The sequence below is a fragment of the Euprymna scolopes genome, chromosome 27 (genome assembly GCF_053919585.1).
Source record: "Euprymna scolopes isolate OS-2025 chromosome 27, ASM5391958v1, whole genome shotgun sequence".
Classification (NCBI taxonomy): Eukaryota; Metazoa; Mollusca; class Cephalopoda; order Sepiida; family Sepiolidae; genus Euprymna; species Euprymna scolopes.
The window spans coordinates 93,327,852-93,347,173 of NC_136508.1; the positions used below are offsets into that span (position 1 = coordinate 93,327,852).

At 30.6% G+C, this 19,322-nt stretch overlaps 1 protein-coding gene across 7 annotated transcripts in view; it reads right to left on the reverse strand.

Annotated features, from left to right (window-relative positions):
* Positions 1-5,132: 5,132 nt before the first annotated feature.
* Positions 5,133-19,322, reverse strand: part of LOC145248998 (uncharacterized) — a 119,490-nt gene continuing 105,300 nt past the window's right edge. For 4 of the 7 annotated variants that reach the window (XM_080110847.1, XM_080110843.1, XM_080110848.1 and 1 more), the window contains 2 exons: positions 18,791-18,812; positions 5,133-5,356 (listed from right to left, as the gene is read on the reverse strand). In XM_080110847.1, coding sequence (XP_079966973.1) covers positions 5,323-5,356; positions 18,791-18,812 — 56 coding nt within the window. In that variant the 3' untranslated portion in view covers positions 5,133-5,322. Of the gene's footprint in view, positions 5,357-16,246; positions 16,274-18,790; positions 18,813-19,322 lie in introns of all 7 variants that reach the window. The other 3 variants (XM_080110849.1, XM_080110845.1, XM_080110846.1) reach the window with 1 other exon arrangement.

The window sequence follows — 19,322 nt, forward strand, 5'->3', positions numbered from 1 at the left end:
TATTTTCCAAGAAATATTTAATCGTTTAAGAAAAATATTTAAAAAAATGTTATTATATATTTTTTAATCATTTTATACAAAATATGCATCTTATATATATATATATATATATATATATATATATATATGGAAGTGTAGAAAGAATTATGAATTTTATTCACAATTCCATGGGTTGCATTTTTTAAAAGTCACCATGTAAAAAAATATAATACTTTTATATGAAATGTTATTGTATAATTTTTAATAGTTTTGTACAAAATATTATGCATTATATTTGTGTGTGTGTATGTGTGTGCGTGTAGATGGAAAAACTAAATTAATTTCTACACCTTGTCCAATGTTTTCCAAATATTTTCTTCTCATATATAAAATACAGTCACTGCATTAATCTTTTCTTTGGTGTTAATAATTTTTTTAAATACAAGGTAGATATATAATTCTGTTTCACAAGTCAAATATGATAAATATTGGTTTGTGTTCTTTGAAAAAGAAAAATTGTATTCCCAATTGATTTTAATATTTCTATATTTAATCCGGTTCAATATTTTCGCTTTGCTTAGTAATAATTCAGTGACAGTAGGAGGAGTTTTCACTCATTAACATTTATCTACTACTATTAAAATTCATAAACACCGGGGACATATTTAGTGAGAGAAAATATTCAAGATTAACAGATTTTGTATTTTATCAATCGTAAAAAAGATATATATTATAAAATCATCTTTATTCAATAAAAACAAATAAACTTTTTTATTCATGAAAATCAAAGACTTTAAAAATTTTGATAATTATTGTCTGCATATTCATTGACGAACAAAAGCAAACCCCATTAGTAATTATATGCTTATTTGGTGTGTTTAAAAAAAATCACAATATTGCTTAAACATCCAGTAATGAGAAAAGTGATAAATGTTTTTGCTGGTCTGTTTAAAACACTTATACTGAATATTTAAGTTTGAAACAGCATTTTCTTTTGTCTGTAATATTTAAGTTTGAAACAGCATTTTCTTTTGTCTGTAATATTTAAATATGAAATAACACTTTCGTTCATCTGTAATATTTAAGTTTGAAATAGCATTTTCGTCCATCTGTAAAATTTAAAATTTGAAATGATATTTTTGTTGATCTGCAATATTTAAATTTCCAATAGAATTTTTTGCTCTGTAATATTTAAGTTTGAAATAGAATTTTCATGATCTGTAATATTTAAATTTGAAATAAAATTTTCGTTGATCTGTAATATTAAAATTTCAAATAGCATTTTTATTGATCTGTAATATTAAAATTTCAAATAGCATTTTTGTTGATCTTTAATGTTTAAGTTCAAAATAGCATATTCGCTGCTTTGTAATATACAAATTTGAAATAGCATCTTTGTTGATCTGTAATATTTAAATTTGAAATAAGATTTTCGTTGATCTGTAATATATAAATTTCAAATAGCATTTTTGTTGATCTGTAATATTTAAATTTGAAATAGAATTTTCATGATCTGTAATATTTAAATTTGAAATAGAATTTTCGTTGATCTGTAGTATTAAAATTTCAAATAGCATTTTTATTGATCTGTAATATTTAAATTTGAAATAGAATTTTCATGATCTGTAATATTTAAATTTGAAATAGAATTTTCGTTGATCTATAATATCAAAATTTGAAATGGAATTTTTGTTGATCTGTAATGTTTAAATTTGTAAATAGCTTTTTCGTTGATCTGTAATGTTTAAATTTGAAATAGCATTTTTGTTAATCTGTAATGTTTATATTTGAAATAGAATTTTTGTTAATCTGTAATGTTTATATTTGAAATAGCATTTTTGTTGATCTGTAATATTTAAATTTGAAATAGAATTTTCATGATCTGTAATATTAAAATTTAAAATAACATTTTCGTTGATCTGTAATGTTTAAGTTCAAAATAGCATATTCGCTGATTTGTAATATTAAAATTTCAAATAGCATTTTTGTTTATCTGTAATGTTTATATTTGAAATAGCATTTTTGTTAATCTGTAATGTTTATATTTGAAATAGCATTTTTGTTAATCTGTAATGTTTAAATTTGAAATAGCATTTTTGTTGATCTGTAATGTTTAAATTTGAAATAGCATTTTTGTTGATCGGTAATGTTTAAATTTGAAATAGCATTTTCGTTAATCTGTAATGTTTAAATTTGAAATAGCATTTTTGTTAATCTGTAATGTTTAAATTTGAAATAGCATTTTTGTTTATCTGTAATGTTTTAATTTGAAATAGCATTTTTGTTTATCTGTAATGTTTTAATTTGAAAAAGCATTTTTGTTTATATGTAATGTTTATATTTGAAATAGCTTTTTTGTTGATCTGTAATGCTTTAATTTGAAATAGGTTTTTTGTTGATCTGTAATGTTTATATTAAAAATAGCATTTTTGTTTGACCTGTAATATTAAAATTTCAAATAGCATTTTTGTTTATCTGTAATGTTTAAATTTGAAATAGATTTTTGTTAATCTGTAATGTTTATATTTGAAATAGCATTTTTGTTAATCTGTAATGTTTATATTTGAAATAGCATTTTTGTTAATCTATAATGTTTATTTGAAATAGCATTTTTGTTAATCTGTAATGTTTATATTTGAAAAAGCATTTTTGTTCATCTGTAATGTTTAAATTTGAAATAGCATTTTTGTTGATCTGTAATGTTTAAATTTGAAATAGCATTTTCGTTGATCCGTAATATTAAAATTTGAAATAGCATTTTTGTTGATCTGTAATGTTTAAATTTGAAATAGCATTTTTGTTGATCTGTAATGTTTTTATTTGATACAGCATTTTCGTTGATCTGTAATGTTTAAATTTGAAATAGCATTTTCGTTGATTTGTAATATTAAAATTTAAAATAACATTTTCGTTGATCTGTAATGTTTAAGTTCAAAATAGCATATTCGCTGATTTGTAATATTAAAATTTCAAATAGCATTTTTGTTTATCTGTAATGTTTATATTTGAAATAGCATTTTTGTTAATCTGTAATGTTTAAATTTGAAATAGCATTTTTGTTGATCTGTAATGTTTAAATTTGAAATAGCATTTTTGTTGATCGGTAATGTTTAAATTTGAAATAGCATTTTCGTTAATCTGTAATGTTTAAATTAAAAATAGCATTTTTGTTTATCTGTAATGTTTAAATTTGAAATAGCATTTTTGTTTATCTGTAATGTTTTAATTTGAAATAGCATTTTTGTTTATCTGTAATGTTTTAATTTGAAATAGCATTTTTGTTTATATGTAATGTTTATATTTGAAATAGCTTTTTTGTTGATCTGTAATGCTTTAATTTGAAATAGGTTTTTTGTTGATCTGTAATGTTTATATTAAAAATAGCATTTTTGTTTGACCTGTAATATTAAAATTTCAAATAGCATTTTTGTTTATCTGTAATGTTTAAATTTGAAATAGATTTTTGTTAATCTGTAATGTTTATATTTGAAATAGCATTTTTGTTAATCTGTAATGTTTATATTTGAAATAGCATTTTTGTTAATCTGTAATGTTTATATTTGAAATAGCATTTTTGTTAATCTGTAATGTTTATATTTGAAAAAGCATTTTTGTTCATCTGTAATGTTTAAATTTGAAATAGCATTTTTGTTGATCTGTAATGTTTAAATTTGAAATAGCATTTTCGTTGATCCGTAATATTAAAATTTGAAATAGCATTTTTGTTGATCTGTAATGTTTAAATTTGAAATAGCATCTTTGTTGATCTGCAATGTTTTTATTTGATACAGCATTTTCGTTGATCTGTAATGTTTAAATTTGAAATAGCATTTTCGTTGATCTGTAATATTAAAATTTCAAACAGCATTTTTATTGATCTGTAATGTTTAAATTTGAAATAGCATTTTTGTTAATCTGTAATGTTTAAATTTGAAATAGCATTTTTGTGATCTGTAACATTTGATCCAACTTTTACTGACTTTCTGTCTATCCGTCTCATCCTCTCTAAATGTTTTTGTTTGAACCCCCCTCCCACCGTTAATCTTATTTTATTTTATCTATTATTCTCGTTTCGGTCTCTCCTTCTGCCTGTCTCTGTCTATTTATTAACAGTCGAAGATAATAAAAGAAGAAAAGAATAAAATAATTGCAATACTGTTTAAGCCAAAAGGGAGGGAGAGAGAGAGAGAGAGAGAGAGAGAGAGAGAGAGAGAGAGAGAGAGAGAGAGAGAGAGAGAGAGAGAGGGGAATATTTATTTAAATTTAAAATACAAACCCTTATGACTCAGTGAGTAATTAAATTAAAGTAAAAAAATAAAACATAAAATAATAATGAAAAGATTAATAGCAAAATAATTAAGGATTTTTATCTTTTTTTAATATTTAACTGACTTTGCTAAGTTATATTTTTTTATTTATTTATTCATCTATTTATTTATTTATCTATTTATTTATCTATTTATTTATTTATCTATTTATTTATTTATCCATTTATTTATTTTAATATTTCTTTATTTATCTATTTATTTATCCATTTATTTATTTTAATATTTAACTGACTTTGCTAAGCTATATTTTACTGATTCAAATAATCTGGTCTGGGATGAATGAATGACCCAACGGGTCACGCCGTTTTCTAGAATATATATATATATATATATCAGTGTTGGAATGATTAATTTGAATAGAGAATCAGAAAAATCGGGACATTTGGAGGTATCGGTATCGGAAAAGTGTATGCCTTTTTCCGATGCTACAAACGATTCCATTAATTATCTTTTTTTTATTTGCCCTTGTTTAAAACAAAATCTTCCACTGCTGGTAGTATTAATAATAAAATAATAATAAATATTTATTAATTTTAAGCTAACATTAAAACTAAAATCTCTAGATCCCCCCCCCACAAGTTTGTTTTTACGTTTGAAAAATTAAAATGCACATTTAACGTGTGTTTTGACGGTAATCTGGAAAAGTAACAACTTTATAGTTAAATATTTGGAGATTTATAAGGAATCGGAATCGGTTATTGTATCAGAATCAGGAATCTAGTACAGAATCGGTAATTGTAGTGGAGTGGAATCAGGAAAAATGACCCATCACTTATGTGTGTGTGTGTGTGTGTGTGTGTGTGTGTGTTTGTGTGTGTGTGTGTGTGTCTGTGTGTGTGTGTGTATGTGTGTGTGTCTGTGTGTGTGTATGTGTGTGTGTGTATGTGTGTGTGTGTGTGTGTGTTCCTTATTTTGTATGTCCTGTCCTCATCACGCAAATATACATGAAAATAGGAATGTGATTTCAGGTTTCTCTTTCTGTTTTCAGCTTCTCTGTCCTTGAGACGCGAAGACCTCAGGAGTAACGAATAATCGCCGGGTTGAGGTACCTGTAAGGAAATACGAAAGAGATTTTAATAAGAATGTAACAAAAATGACCAATTATTGGTAACATGGGTTTTGAATGAAATCTGGAGAATGAAACATTCATGGGTTTTCAGTTCTTTTAGGGATTAAAAAAGAGAGGGTGGATCAACTTTTATTAAATATTAAATATGTTGTATATTTTGTTCAAATTTCAAAAAAATAAATATAATGAAGGGAATACACACTAAAAAATATCTCCACTCGTATATTTTACGGAAACTGCATTTTATATATAATTTCATTCTGAAATGGATAAGTATCGAAAATTTCATGAAAATCTGACCATTAGTGAATTTTTTCTAGATTTATTAAACACGGGTATGTTTTCACGTTCAAAATACTTACTACATGGGAACGTTATTTTAAAAGGCGAATTACGTAAACACGATTTTTGTCTCGCAATTTCATTATTTTCGTATGACGAAAAATATTGTAAAATTATTACTAGTTTATTTTGCCCATCTTTTAAATGGTGCAAAAGGTTATATTGGTAATATCAACTTATAATAAAGTTACATCGTGTTACATATGGAGGGGAGGGTTCATTCTTTGGTGAAATTTGGAAGTGCCTACAGTTCTTTTATAAGAGGGTAGGTTGAGTTTAAACTTTTTTTGAAGATCAAATAGGTCGTTCATGTGGAGAAAGTTGGGTGTTGATTAATGGCGAGTACTAACGCCAAGAGCTTAGAATTCCTACCTTGCATCAATTAGTTTTAAAAGATTGTCACAGAGGATGTTTATATTTGTAACTACATAGCAAGAAGAGAAACGGACAAAACGTTGCAATTTTAAATACGTTGTTGCGCTCCTCGAATGCGATGTTATTAATAGTAGGATGATGGATTCTAATGTAAAATGCTTTGGGAATTTTTAACTTTTTAAAATTGTTTTCGTGTTGTGCAGCTTTTGTATTATCAATAAGGATTTGTCTAAAATTGGGGGGGGTGCAGTTAGGGTCTTTTTTTATTAAATGCTGATCTAATATTTTTCAATAATTATTAATAATTTAAAAAAGTATTTGCCATAAGATAGCAGAAAAATATCAACAAATTTTTTTTCCGGTGGCCCTTATAACATTGTTATAAATACATAAATTTAAACTAAAACCCCTGAGTCTGGTATCTCGTTGTCTTGTCACTTGATTTTTAACAATCTATGGAGGCAGGTCACATGGAAATGGTTCAGTTTCTTGGCATGTCTGGCATGTACAGTGCAAGTTTCACAAGCATATATGAGGATGGTAAAAATCACAACTCGGTATATTTATATCTTAAACTTATTGTTCTTTGCAATAAGTAAAGCTCCAGGTATTGAAACATTTCCATAAGAACGAACTTAAACCGACGCCATTTAATGAACTCTTTCAATAGGAGAAGTGGGGGGGGGGGGTCTATATTGCTTGTATATTGCTTGTATATTGCTTGTATATTGCTTGTATATTGCGGCCGTGGTTTTTCGGGTGCTTTTATTAATATTGGCTCACATGGAGCTTTCACACAGGTCATCAAAGATCTGATTGAAAACCTGTGGTGTTCCCTGGAAGCTGAGTGACAACAAGTCTCCCCAGACGATCAGCACTCTCCACCTCCTTCGATAGCATTTGCAAATAAATTTGTGTAATCGCAACAGCCTCTCACTATTGTTTTCTCGCTGGCAGCGGCCATTGGTCTGTAATGGAATTTGAGTGGCACTAAACCTCCCCAAGGTCCGAGTTCTCTTCGCGCTTGTTCAGCGGAGGTCTGGTCAGTGCTCTCTCCTTGGTCTTTCCCTCTTCCTGGACCCTTCTCGGCTATTTGGTTTCACACTTTGGGGGGGGGGGTGATGGGACAATAGGAGGGGATGCTTGATGAGGATGTAGAACTTGATATGCAGTTTCAATGTCCTTCATTCCCTCTAAAACTTTTTCATGTTTTACCTCTGCAGCAGTTTGTCTCGCGCATGTGGTTCATGTGTATTATTCTCTGCATTCAAGAGTTTTCCTTATCGTTAGTCGTTGTATCTTTGCAACCATTCCTCTGATTCCAATATCTCCCATTCTTTTTTCAAAGTTTTTCAGGATTGTTCCTATCATTATTATCATTATTATCATCATTATTATTATTATCATCATTATCATCATTATTATTATTATTATTATTATTATTATTATCATTATTATCATCATCATTATTATAATTATCATTATTATTATTATCATTATTATCATCATCATCATTATTATTATTATTATCATTATTATTATTATCATTATTATCATTATTATTATCATCATCATTATTATCATCATCATTATTATCATCATAATCATTATTATTATTATCATTATTATTATTATACTTATTATTATTATCATTATTATCATCATCATTATTATTATTATTATCATTATTATTATTATTATTATTATAATTATCATTATTATCATCATCATTATTATAATTATCATTATTATTATTATCATTATTATCATCATCATCATTATTATTATTATTATCATTATTATTATTATCATTATTATCATTATTATTATTATCATTATTATCATTATTATCATTATTATTATTATCATTATTATTATTATACTTATTATTATTATCATTATTATCATCATTATTATTATTATTATTATTATCATTATTATCATCATTATTATTATTATCATCATAATTATTATTATTATTACCATTATTATTATTATTATCATTATTATCATCATTATTATTATTATCATTATTATTATTATTATCATCATTATTATTATCATCATTATTATTATTATCATCATTATTATTATCATTATTATCATTATTATTATTATTATTATTATTATTATTATTATTATTATTATTATTATTATCAGCATTATTATTATTATTATTATTATTATTATCATTATTATCATTATCATTATCATTATCATTATTATTATTATTATTATCATGCCGTTCATGTAGAAAAAGTTGGGTGTTGGTTAATGGTGAGCACTAACACCAATCTTGCATCAATCAGTTTTAAAAGGTTATCACAGAAAATGTTTACATTCATAACTCCACAAACTACGTTCTGTACAAGCAGTCACCAATAACAAGAAAAGAAAGCAGACAAAACTTTACGATTCTATAGAAACAAGGATCAACTCAGGCAAAAAATCTGGAGGAATGAGGCATTCATGAATTTCCAGTTCGTTTCGAGATTATACACATTTTTGAATATCAAATATGGCGTCCATGTGAAGAAAGTTGGGTATGGTACTTCATCATCATAAGGTCATGTTTGCACGGACATCTTTGATTCTGTCTCCAGACGTCATAATCACTCATTTTATTCAGTAGATCCTCTATGTTGCATCTCATATCATCACACTGTTGGTCAGTGAAAGTCGAAACTATGAGCTATTCTGAACAGTTTTCTTCCCTGCAAGCTCTTTCTCACAGAAGAGACATTGCAAGCCTAGATTTATTTTAAAACTTTTATTGAAAAAATCAATTCAGGTAACTTGATTAAGTAGTAAAGCTGACATCTATTCAATGTAGCCGCTTTCAGCTTCAATCACACTGCCTTAATATGGGTCCTGAACTAGGAGTATACCTTTTCCACAAGTGCTGGTGGGAGCTTGCCGAATACTCAGCAGATTGCAATGATCAGACTGGTTTTGGTGTTGTGAGAAGTCATGTCGGTGATGTTCTTGATGTATGATCAAACAAAGTAGTCCAGCGGGTTTAGGTTGGAAGAGAGGAGAGGCCAGTGAGAGAAGGATATAAAGTTGGTAGCACTCCTTCTGAAGCTAAGCCTGGGTCTCTCTGGACTTGTGAACCAGCGCCGAGTCCTGCTGCCATACTCAGAGTCTGCTAGCAGCCACCTGATTGCACCAGAGGATCACGGCACTCTTCCGCAGATCCAGGTACACTTTGGTGTTACTTTCAGTCCGACTTCGAAGATGTGAAGTGGCATGATGTAGCCCTTATTTGAAACCACACCAAAAACCATAGCCATGGCCAGAAATTTCGTTGAGCTGTGCCCTCAAACATTGAACTGTCCAGATTTTCATTTTGAGGGTGCTGGCAATGGTCCTGTTGTCATAATTTGGATTGGTAGAGTACATGAGTTGTACAGCGGCGCATTTCCGATCTCGCTCATTTTCAGACATGATAGAAGGCTTCTATCGCTCTTGAGATTTGTACAGAACTGGCCAACTAGTAGATGGTTTGCAACTAAAAAAAAGAAAACCGGTTTTCATCAAACGGAAATGAAATCCTGTCGTCTTTTCTATGGCGATAATTTTATCGTTTCACCCTGTACATTGTCCATTTTTATGTGGGAAGCAATTCTACCAAACTTTTTCCATTCTCCCATACGTTCTAAACAATCTGTGGCTAAGTGTCATGATAACAAGAGGAAAGACCCAGAGTGAAACAACATACGTTTCGAATACATATACACCTTCTGACTCAGCATATTTTCATTTTATTCATCTATGTAATTCTTTACAAACCATACCTGTTGTATTGATGAAACTATTAATAAAATTGATTTAAACTGTGATGAAAAATTTTTCTGTGGTAACTGTTGTGGCCATAAAGAAAGACGTGAACAATAGGTTTAGGTAGAAAGAATATATTGTACAAGAAAATGAATACAAAGAAAGCTTGTCGGTATTTCCGAATGTTAAGTTAAACAGTCTGTAATTTCGTCAGTAAGGGCATCGTAGACAATATGCGATAAATTTGCTCCTCCCAAAAGCTGGAAGACAATGCCTGGAAAGGTGAATCTCCTAGGACTACCAAGAATATTTGTATCAGTCCGACAGCAAAAAGGCCACTGGAATGGCTCAGTTTCTGTCAGACTGATTGTCAAACCTTTTGACGTCAGGTTCACGATAGTAACTTATTTTTATTAATTCCCAGCAAGATGTAGAGCATAGGTCAGCAACTCATTCAACCCCAAATTGTGCTATAATGAAGGGTCACAGGCCACACGAAGGTCATTAATGAAAAATCAAGGAAAATTACACATGAAGATCCCTGTCAATCAAAATATTTAAAACAATAATGAAAATAAACATTGAGAAATCAGAAAAACAAGAAAAAATATAAAAATAAAGATAAAAATAAAAATAAAACACCTAAGAAAAATTAGAACGTCGAAGCAAAATGGATTAAATTATTTATTTATTAATTTTTTTCCATTGAAGATTGTAATGCTAGGTATGGGGCAGCCAAACCAGCTGCCAACATTGCCCTGCTTTTTATTGAAACCAACCGAGAGCTCTTTTTTGTATCCTCATTATTTCCTTAAATGCAATTGTCTGGATCTCTTTTGCATTTGGTTCAACAGGAATATTAGTTAGGTAGAACTTCAGGTTCTTTTTCATAAGCCCTGTGGCACCTATAATAACTAGTATGATTGATATCTCCCTAAGATTCCAGTTTCTTTTCATATCATACATGAGATCTGTGTATATTTGAAAGTGTTATTAAAAAAAATAAAAGCATAGCTGATTGAAAAATTCTACAAACTTACACAGGGTAGATGGCAAGGGTAAGTGGGTAAGTGATGGTGGGGAGTAGCTGTTGAAAGAATGAAATAAAAAACCCGACTGAAACAATATTGTCCCTTTGAAGCTGTCCCCGCTTTATGTCTATTACCCGTCTCTCGGTCAAATCGGTTCTCAATTTTTTATTTTATATTTGTTTTTTTTATTTTTTTATGCAGAAATGGAGGTGTTTGGGTTTTCATTGTGTTTTTGTGATCAGTATTCAAGGTTGTGTGGATGATGAATTTGAAAGCCTCGTTCCTCATGTTCAAAATAGAGTTATTGGTAATCAGGCTTACGGGCCAATCAAAATGCTTTTGTGGGCTGGATCTGGCCCACGGAACATAGGTTGCCGACTCTTGGCATAGAGGATGGATATCTATGCAACAACACTTTTCTTATACAATTCACAACTCTTCTTCATCCTACAAGAACATCGAATGAAACAACGATTGTATGGCAGCTTAATCTTGAAACACAAGCCGGGGGAGGGGGGGTCTCATAATAGAATTAAATTTTTGGTTAATTTTTCTGTAATTTTCTATTCTTTTTCTTTACTCACTTTTCACATTTCCATCTCATTGTTTGATCCAATCATGCAATTAATAACTAAACATTAATTCAGGGAAATATCCCTGCTACATAAGCAAGAAGCAGAAAGTTTTTCAAATAGGTTTTAGGTAAGAAAACTAGGTCCTTCAGCAGTATAACAGGATTTAAAAAAAAAAAATGAATTTCAGGTAAAAACACTATTACATACATGTCATGCCGAAATTAGTATAAATTCTAAAAGATTATGAAAAATGGTCCACTAAAAGATGTGTTAGATCTATTTTTAACAAAAAATCATAAAATACTAAAAAAAAGTCTGACAGTTTTTATTTTGAAATTGTGCATCTTACTTGAAAACAAGGAAAGCAAGGGAGATAATTCAGTTTGTCATACAAAAATGGGCTGCAAATTGTTCCACATATAGATATGTAGATAAAATTTTATAATTCCATAAATTGTATTTTTACTTGTAATTATTTTTCTACTACCATGGCTACCCGGCGTTGCCCAGTAGGAAAGAGGTGGTATACTAATAATATTGAACAACCCCCAGAAAAAGAAAACTTTTGTTTCAATGAAAATAGCAGAGAGTGCCTGTGCGACCACAAATTTTTTAAAAAAATTAGCTGCATTAGGCAGGCTCAAGCCTGTAACGTGAAACAGAAAAAGGAGGATAAATGCGGGGGGGGGGGAAATGCCTCGTTCACTGTGCAATCACGGGGGACCATGCATGCTTCACTTGTTTCTCTTTGTATTTGGGATCGTAATGTATTCCTTATTGAGTACTAATACCTGTTGTTCTTTCTTTTGTGTATTGTAATGCGGATAGCTTTTACTTTCGTTTTTGATGGAGCTTTAATCTGTTAACTAGCGAGGGGTACCCGGCGTTGCCCGGGTGTTTGTAGGTGTGTGTGTAAAACTCCGGGGGTGGGGTGGAGTTAAAAAAAAAAGTAAGTATGAGGATCGAACCCGAACCGTTGAGGCAAAGTTGTAAATTAAAGTGTGAAAAAGAAACGTGCAACGTTAACCATTGCCCCACCGCAACATGCTAACGGAAACACGTTTGAATTTATTTAATTACTTGGATTTAGCAGGTGCCCGTTTTAATGAGTTAATGAAGTCAAGTTTGACTGCAGGATAGTATCTTCATTTACTGCTGAACGCTTTTTTTTTTCCCCCTCAGATGTTATAGGAAAAAGACTAACCCACATGTGGCGAGCGACAAATGTTGAATATTTATCTTCCCGAAATCGAGCAAATTAAATAGACAGGCAAGCTTCGTTGTTAACTGTGAGATATTAGGATTTATATACGATATAAAAAGTTTTAAAAAGTTGTGAAGCGAGCGACCGCTTTTCTGAAAAAAGCCTTTTGTTGACATACAGAAAAAGCGAACACACACACATACATACATACATACATTTTCGCTTTTATATATATAGATGAATAAATATGAATGTAAATCTGGCTGTTTCTTTGCTGACTCTAATCCTACACAACACATAAAATGATGACAGACTGTGTGAAAAAGATATACTTGACCGCGTGCATATCTACAAATATAGAAGCTGGGAAGTAAAATATTCGTTAGTTTTTCAAAGTCATTAATTATTTGGATTTAATTTTTTTGTGTTACCTAAGCTTCGTTCTAAATTACTGTTCGGAAGAGAGAGAGAGAGAGAGAGAGAGAGAGAGAGAGAGAGAGAGAGAGAGAGAGAGAGAGAGAGAATAACTGTTTTATCTTATGACTAAAATGTTTACAACATAAAAGATCGCATACATTGCTTGATCTTGAAACAAACAAAAACAAAAGGCCAACTCAGGAATTGCAAGAATAAAAAAAAGGGACATCAACACCTACCATCTAGTACAACACATTATGTTGATAAATAAACGTAATTGAAAATTATTGAAAATTCGTTCTAATATTGTCATTATTCTTTTATATACTAACTCGTGTCCATAGTGTTTCCCATGAACTGCATTGATATAGCCTTCAAGCACAACTCTTTTCACACTACACACAAGGCTTCAAGCAAACTACAACATCTTTGACATTTCTGAATTTTTCAGATGAGGATTGGTCATTTGTAATATTTGGATTCGTCGGACTACTGTTCTCATCTTGAGTTTGATTTTCGCAATGTTTCAGTCGATTAAACTTCTTAAGAACAAGAAGACCACAGATTACATCGACTGAAATGTGAAAATCACACTCCAAATGAGAACAGTAGTTCAATGAATCCAAATAATACATACAACATCCTTCTAATCTAATTTATAAAACACTATGTCTGTGAGTGGTTCTATCTGTCCGTCTGTCTCTATTTTTTCCAACTACATCTCCTCCAAGACCGACACGAAGCGGGTCAAATGATTGCATTTTTTATAGACCCTTCTTTTATTGGTGAAATCGATAAAAATAGCTGCTAAGGCGTCAAAATTGCAAAAAATTTAACTTGGCAGGCATAAGTCGACTTAAAGTGCTTTTGCCGCATGCGCAAATATATATAAATTTATTAAAGTTGGTTTGTTTTTAACTTTCTTATCCATCTGATGATAGCTCAAATGGTAGTGACTAAAGCTCAAGTGCTAAATGTTTTGGTTTCGATTCTAGCTGATAGCACCCGAGTCATTTTTTTTTTTTTTTTACATTTGAAATCACTACTATATATTGGGTACAATGTAATAAACAACAGAGAATTGGCTCTATAATAATAAATACGAAATTTGCATAAATTGAAATATCATATTTAAGCATATTTTATGACCTGGCAACGCTGGGCACTCTGCTAGTCTAATATATAAAGTCATCAATAGCTTTCTTTTTACATTCTTGATTCTGGTGCACCAGTTTTTCATATGAATTGAAGAATAGATAGACCTGGGCAATGCCAGGTCGGGATAGCTAGTTTTATATAGAATGAAATTATTATCTAAATTTTTTACACTTCAGTCACTCAATTTTCACAAGCAATGCAAAATAAAATGTACAGTATAAATACGACTGAGCAACGCCAGGTCGGGGACAGCAAGTTTAGTATCTTACATCATTCGTAGACATTTTTGCTGACGATACTACCATCTATGGTAGCACATCTAAGACAGTAAACGACCAAGTTCTCTCCGATTCTCTCTCCTCTGATCTTGATCACGTTGTACAATGGGGAAAGGAGTGGCTGGTTACTTTTAATGCATCTAAAACCAAGCTTCTATCTTTACATCATCAACGTTCTGATCCCCATCTGGCATCAATTAAAATGAATGGCTCTCGTCTTGGGGAGGCCTCAAGTTTTGACAGGTTTCTGGGCTTGACCTTTACTCCTGATCTTAAATGGAATATGTACATCAAATCTGTTGCCAAGGCCGCTGGAAAAATGGTTGGATCCTTCTATCGATCCAGTAGATATCTCACTGCTGATGCAATTCTCTATCTATATAAGAGCCAGATACGTCCAAGGATGGAATACTGTTGCCACATATGGGCAGGAGCTGCTAGAAAAGACTTGTCCGGCCTTGATAGGGTTCAAAATAGACTTTGCGGCCTGGTGGGAGATGTCCTTTTCTCTTCGCTTTTCTCTATCTCACAGAAGAGATGTTGCGAGCTTGTCTCTGCTTTATCGTTATTTTCATGGAAAGTGTTCGACTGAGCTTCAATCTATGGTCCCCCTTGCCAAACTTTCACGAGAAACACTAGACTAGCTGAAAACATTATCAATAATTTTCCCCACTCTTTATCTGTGTCTAAACCTAAACATAGATTCCATGATCAAAGCTTCTTTCTTAGAACTGCATGCCTGTGGAATTGTCTTCCGTTTTCCTGCTTTCCAGCTGTCTATTATATGGTTGTCTTCAAGTCCAACGTGAACAAGTTTCTGATGAGCCGTTCCACTTAAGTTAACAAATTTACCGAACTTCCATTACTATCGATTAATATATTGTCCTTTTGACTACTCTACACTCTTTAACCCTTATCCTTGAGTGGCCTATCGGCCTTGATAAGTGGTGACGCCTATGTAAAAAAAAAAAAAAATTAAATATTCTAAATTCTTGCAATTCAGTTACTCAATTTTAACGTGAAATACAAAACAAAATTTAAAGTCTATATGAGTGTTGGGAGGAATCGGAAATTGGAAAAATCAGAACTTTTTGGGGTTTTGGAATCGGAAAAAATTGTGTTTATTTTCCAATTCCAAGTACGATTCCTTTAATTATCTTTTTTATTTGATTTTGTTTAAAACAAAATCTTCCACTGCTGGCAGTAATAATAAAATAATTAATATTTATTGATTTAAAACTACCAGTAAAACTAAAATTCATAGACAATGTGTTTTTATTTTCGAGAAAATATCTGCACATTTAACATGTGTTTTTATGATAATTGGAAAAAAAAATAACAACTTTATAGTTAAATATTTAGAGATTTATAAAGAATTGGAATCAGATTCGGGAATTTAGTACAGAATAGGTAATTGTATTGAAATCAGGAAAAATATTGGAATCGTTCCATTACTGGTCTACATACACCGGGGCAATGCCGAACCAGGATATTTACAAACATATATTCCTGTTTTTTTTTTTTTAATGACTAAAATGTTGACCATCTGTTTAGAAAATATACACCCGACTACGAATATTGCTAGAGAGAGAGAGAGAGAGAGAGAGAGAGAGAGAGAGAGAGCATATATCAGCCAATTAGAGAAGAACTTACATTCCTGTCTTTTTTTTTCTCATGACTAAAATATTTACAAGATAAAAGGTCACTTACATTGCTTAATCTTGAAGCAGCTTTTGACTAAAAACAAAAACAAAAAAGAACAACTCAAAGAATCACAAGAATAAAATCTTATCTAATATATGAAGTAGAGTCAGTCTCTTTATCATTTCTTTGTCATCGATAGCTTACTTTGTGTGGAATTATTATTATTTGATTGTGGCTTAAAAGTTTTTCATGTGGATCGTTGCAGCATGTTGTTTAGAAGAATAAAATGTAATTCAATTTAATTCCTTCTAATAGATACTTTGTCCGATTCGGAATTACTTTCAAACGGTCATAATTTTATAAAAGGCAGGCAACTCTTTTTTCCGTCCATACAGAGCTATTTTCTTTTAATTGGAAACAAAATATCAAATTTGACCAAGTATTTTATTCACTATGCCAAAGTCGCTTGTGGACAGAAAGATTCCCAAGTTCAACAAGATACCTTGAGTAAGTTGGAGGTTACATTGACCAAAACGTTGTATGAATAATACTCAATATGAGAACTGTAGTTTGAACCTGGACACTCATCAAAAGTTTGGAAAGAAAGCTAGACAGCACGCACATCTGTATGCTACGAACAGTGTTAAATATATCTTGACAAGATCATTCCATGGAACAGCAAGTTTATGGCAACCTACCTGCCATATATACTTCCATCAGAGAGTGACATCTACGATTCGCTGATCACTGCCAAAGGAGCAATCCAGCAAATTTCACATGATATCAACTTTGATCCTGAAGATCTGAGGCAGTTGATGGAAAACAGAGAAATCTGGAGAGAGAGAATCACATTGGTCCAGTCAAGGAGCCTGACCAGATAGATAGACTTCTACGACTTAGCAAAATGAATCAACAGAACAAGAAAACTAAGGACTGTTAAAAGGACGCATTTTCTGAGATAAGCTGATGGAAGACAGCCAAATCTGGAAAGAGGGATTTACATTGGTCAGGGCAAGGAGCCCGACCAGATAGTCCGAAAAATCCAAATGATATGAAATTCACGTGTGTGAGTTTGTATGTAATTCTCGTATAAATGTAACTTTGAATGATTGTCTTCTTATTTTAATTCATCAAATAATTATCTAAATTAAAAATGCAATACAGTAAAATAAAATAATTTTTTTTTAAATACTCTTTAAAGAATAATTTAATTATGAAATTAAATCTACCAGAATGCCTTTCAATTACTTCATAAACAAGTCAGCCATTTTAATCTTTTATTAATCGTTGAAAAAAAATGAATTACTTCATGTCCCTTTCAAATTTGCAAAAAAAATTATTTTGAATATTAAACTGTTGAATAGAAAGCATAAAGTAAAGTCAGCCTCTTTATCATTTCTTTGTTATCGATAGCTTACTTTGTGTAGAATTATTATTATCTAATTATAGTTTAAAAGTTTTTCATGTGGATTGTTACAGCTGTTGTTTAAAATAATAAAATGTAATTCAATTTAATTCCTTCTAGAAGATACTTTGTCCGATTCGGAATTACTTTCATAATCTTATAAAAGGCATGCAACCCCCTTTCCATTCACACAGAGCTATCTTTTCTGATTTTAAAATTCTTAGCAATAAAATCCTCATTTAATTAAAAGATTGAAAGTTTCTGGGAAGCTATTTAGATACAATAATTTTATAAATAGAAATTAAACAATAAGCAAAATTAAATATAGTTTTATGAAAATTTTGTTTAATTAAAAAATTTAATGACTGAACGATATTGTAATAATTAAATTTAATTTTCAAAATTCTTTTTCAAAATAATTTGTTAAACAAAGTAAACAAACGGGATTCCAAATTTAAAAACGAATTTGCAAAAATTTAACTACTACTACTACTACTACTACTACTACTACTACTACTACTACTATTACTACTACTTCTGAATTTTTGAGATGAGGATTGGTCATTAGTATTATTTAGATTCATCAGACTACTGTTCTCATCTTGACTGTCATTTTCATAACGTTTCAGTCGATGTACCCCCCAACTTTCTTCAGGTGTATCTTGCCTAATCTTGGGTGACCGAAAAATACAATTTCAAATTACTTAGGATCTTTATCCAGTCATGGCTGATAGAACAAGAGAAGGCTACCTCTGTGGGATTCCATTCGAAATTTCGTCCAAATTTCCGAGTTTGAGAGAAACATTCTCGAGTTCAGCAAGATACACCTGAAGAAAGTCGGAGGTTACATCGACCAAAACGTTGTGAAAATCACACTGAAGATGAATCCAAATGATACACGTACCGAGTAGAAAGTAATAAGTTATTAAAAAACGAAACAAAAAAATTGCAAAACAAAAATAAAAATAAAAAAAAAACTCCCGAGCAACGCCATGTAGATACAGCTAGTAAATAATACTGCTAAATTCAGCACTGATTATACGTCATTAGTGAAATACACATTTTTCCATGATTAAGTACAAGCTATTTCGGCAATTACTCAAGGAGATCCAGATGATAGATGTAAAAATTGACCTGAGTTTGCTTTCAGGTTAAACAGATTAATAAAGAAAAGTTAATTGAGGTTAAAAGTTTGAAATACTTACTCATCTTCTTTTTTCAGATAATCTGAAAAATAGAAAAGAAATATTAATAATTGATTTGAAACATGCATTCTATTTAGAAGGGAAGATAATAAATGAAAGTTGAATTAACTTAGTTCTATTTGTACAAGTTGGAAATACCTCCTCGACAATATGTCTGATAGTGACTTTATTGCTGTCAAGATGAGGTATGGCCCTGTTCAATTTCAGAAGGTCCACTCACCCAGGCTTTCCTTTTAAGAAGCAAATTACCTCAGGCTGTTGGATTGTGTAGTGGACTTTCGGTCAGCGTTCAAGTTGTGGATAACTTGACAAAGACTAAAGTTACTTCTCATGAAAGAGGAGAACTATTTATGGCACAATGGGAGAGATTCCATTGTGCACACATGGGCCAGTCTATTCTTTGGATTGTGATTGGCTGAATCTGGTGTCTGTCTTGTGCCTAAGCTGGACCCTTGGTAAGTGTTGCTGCTATTATTATTATTATTATTGTTGTTGTGTGTTATTGACTAACACAGTTCTTTTGATTATTCTA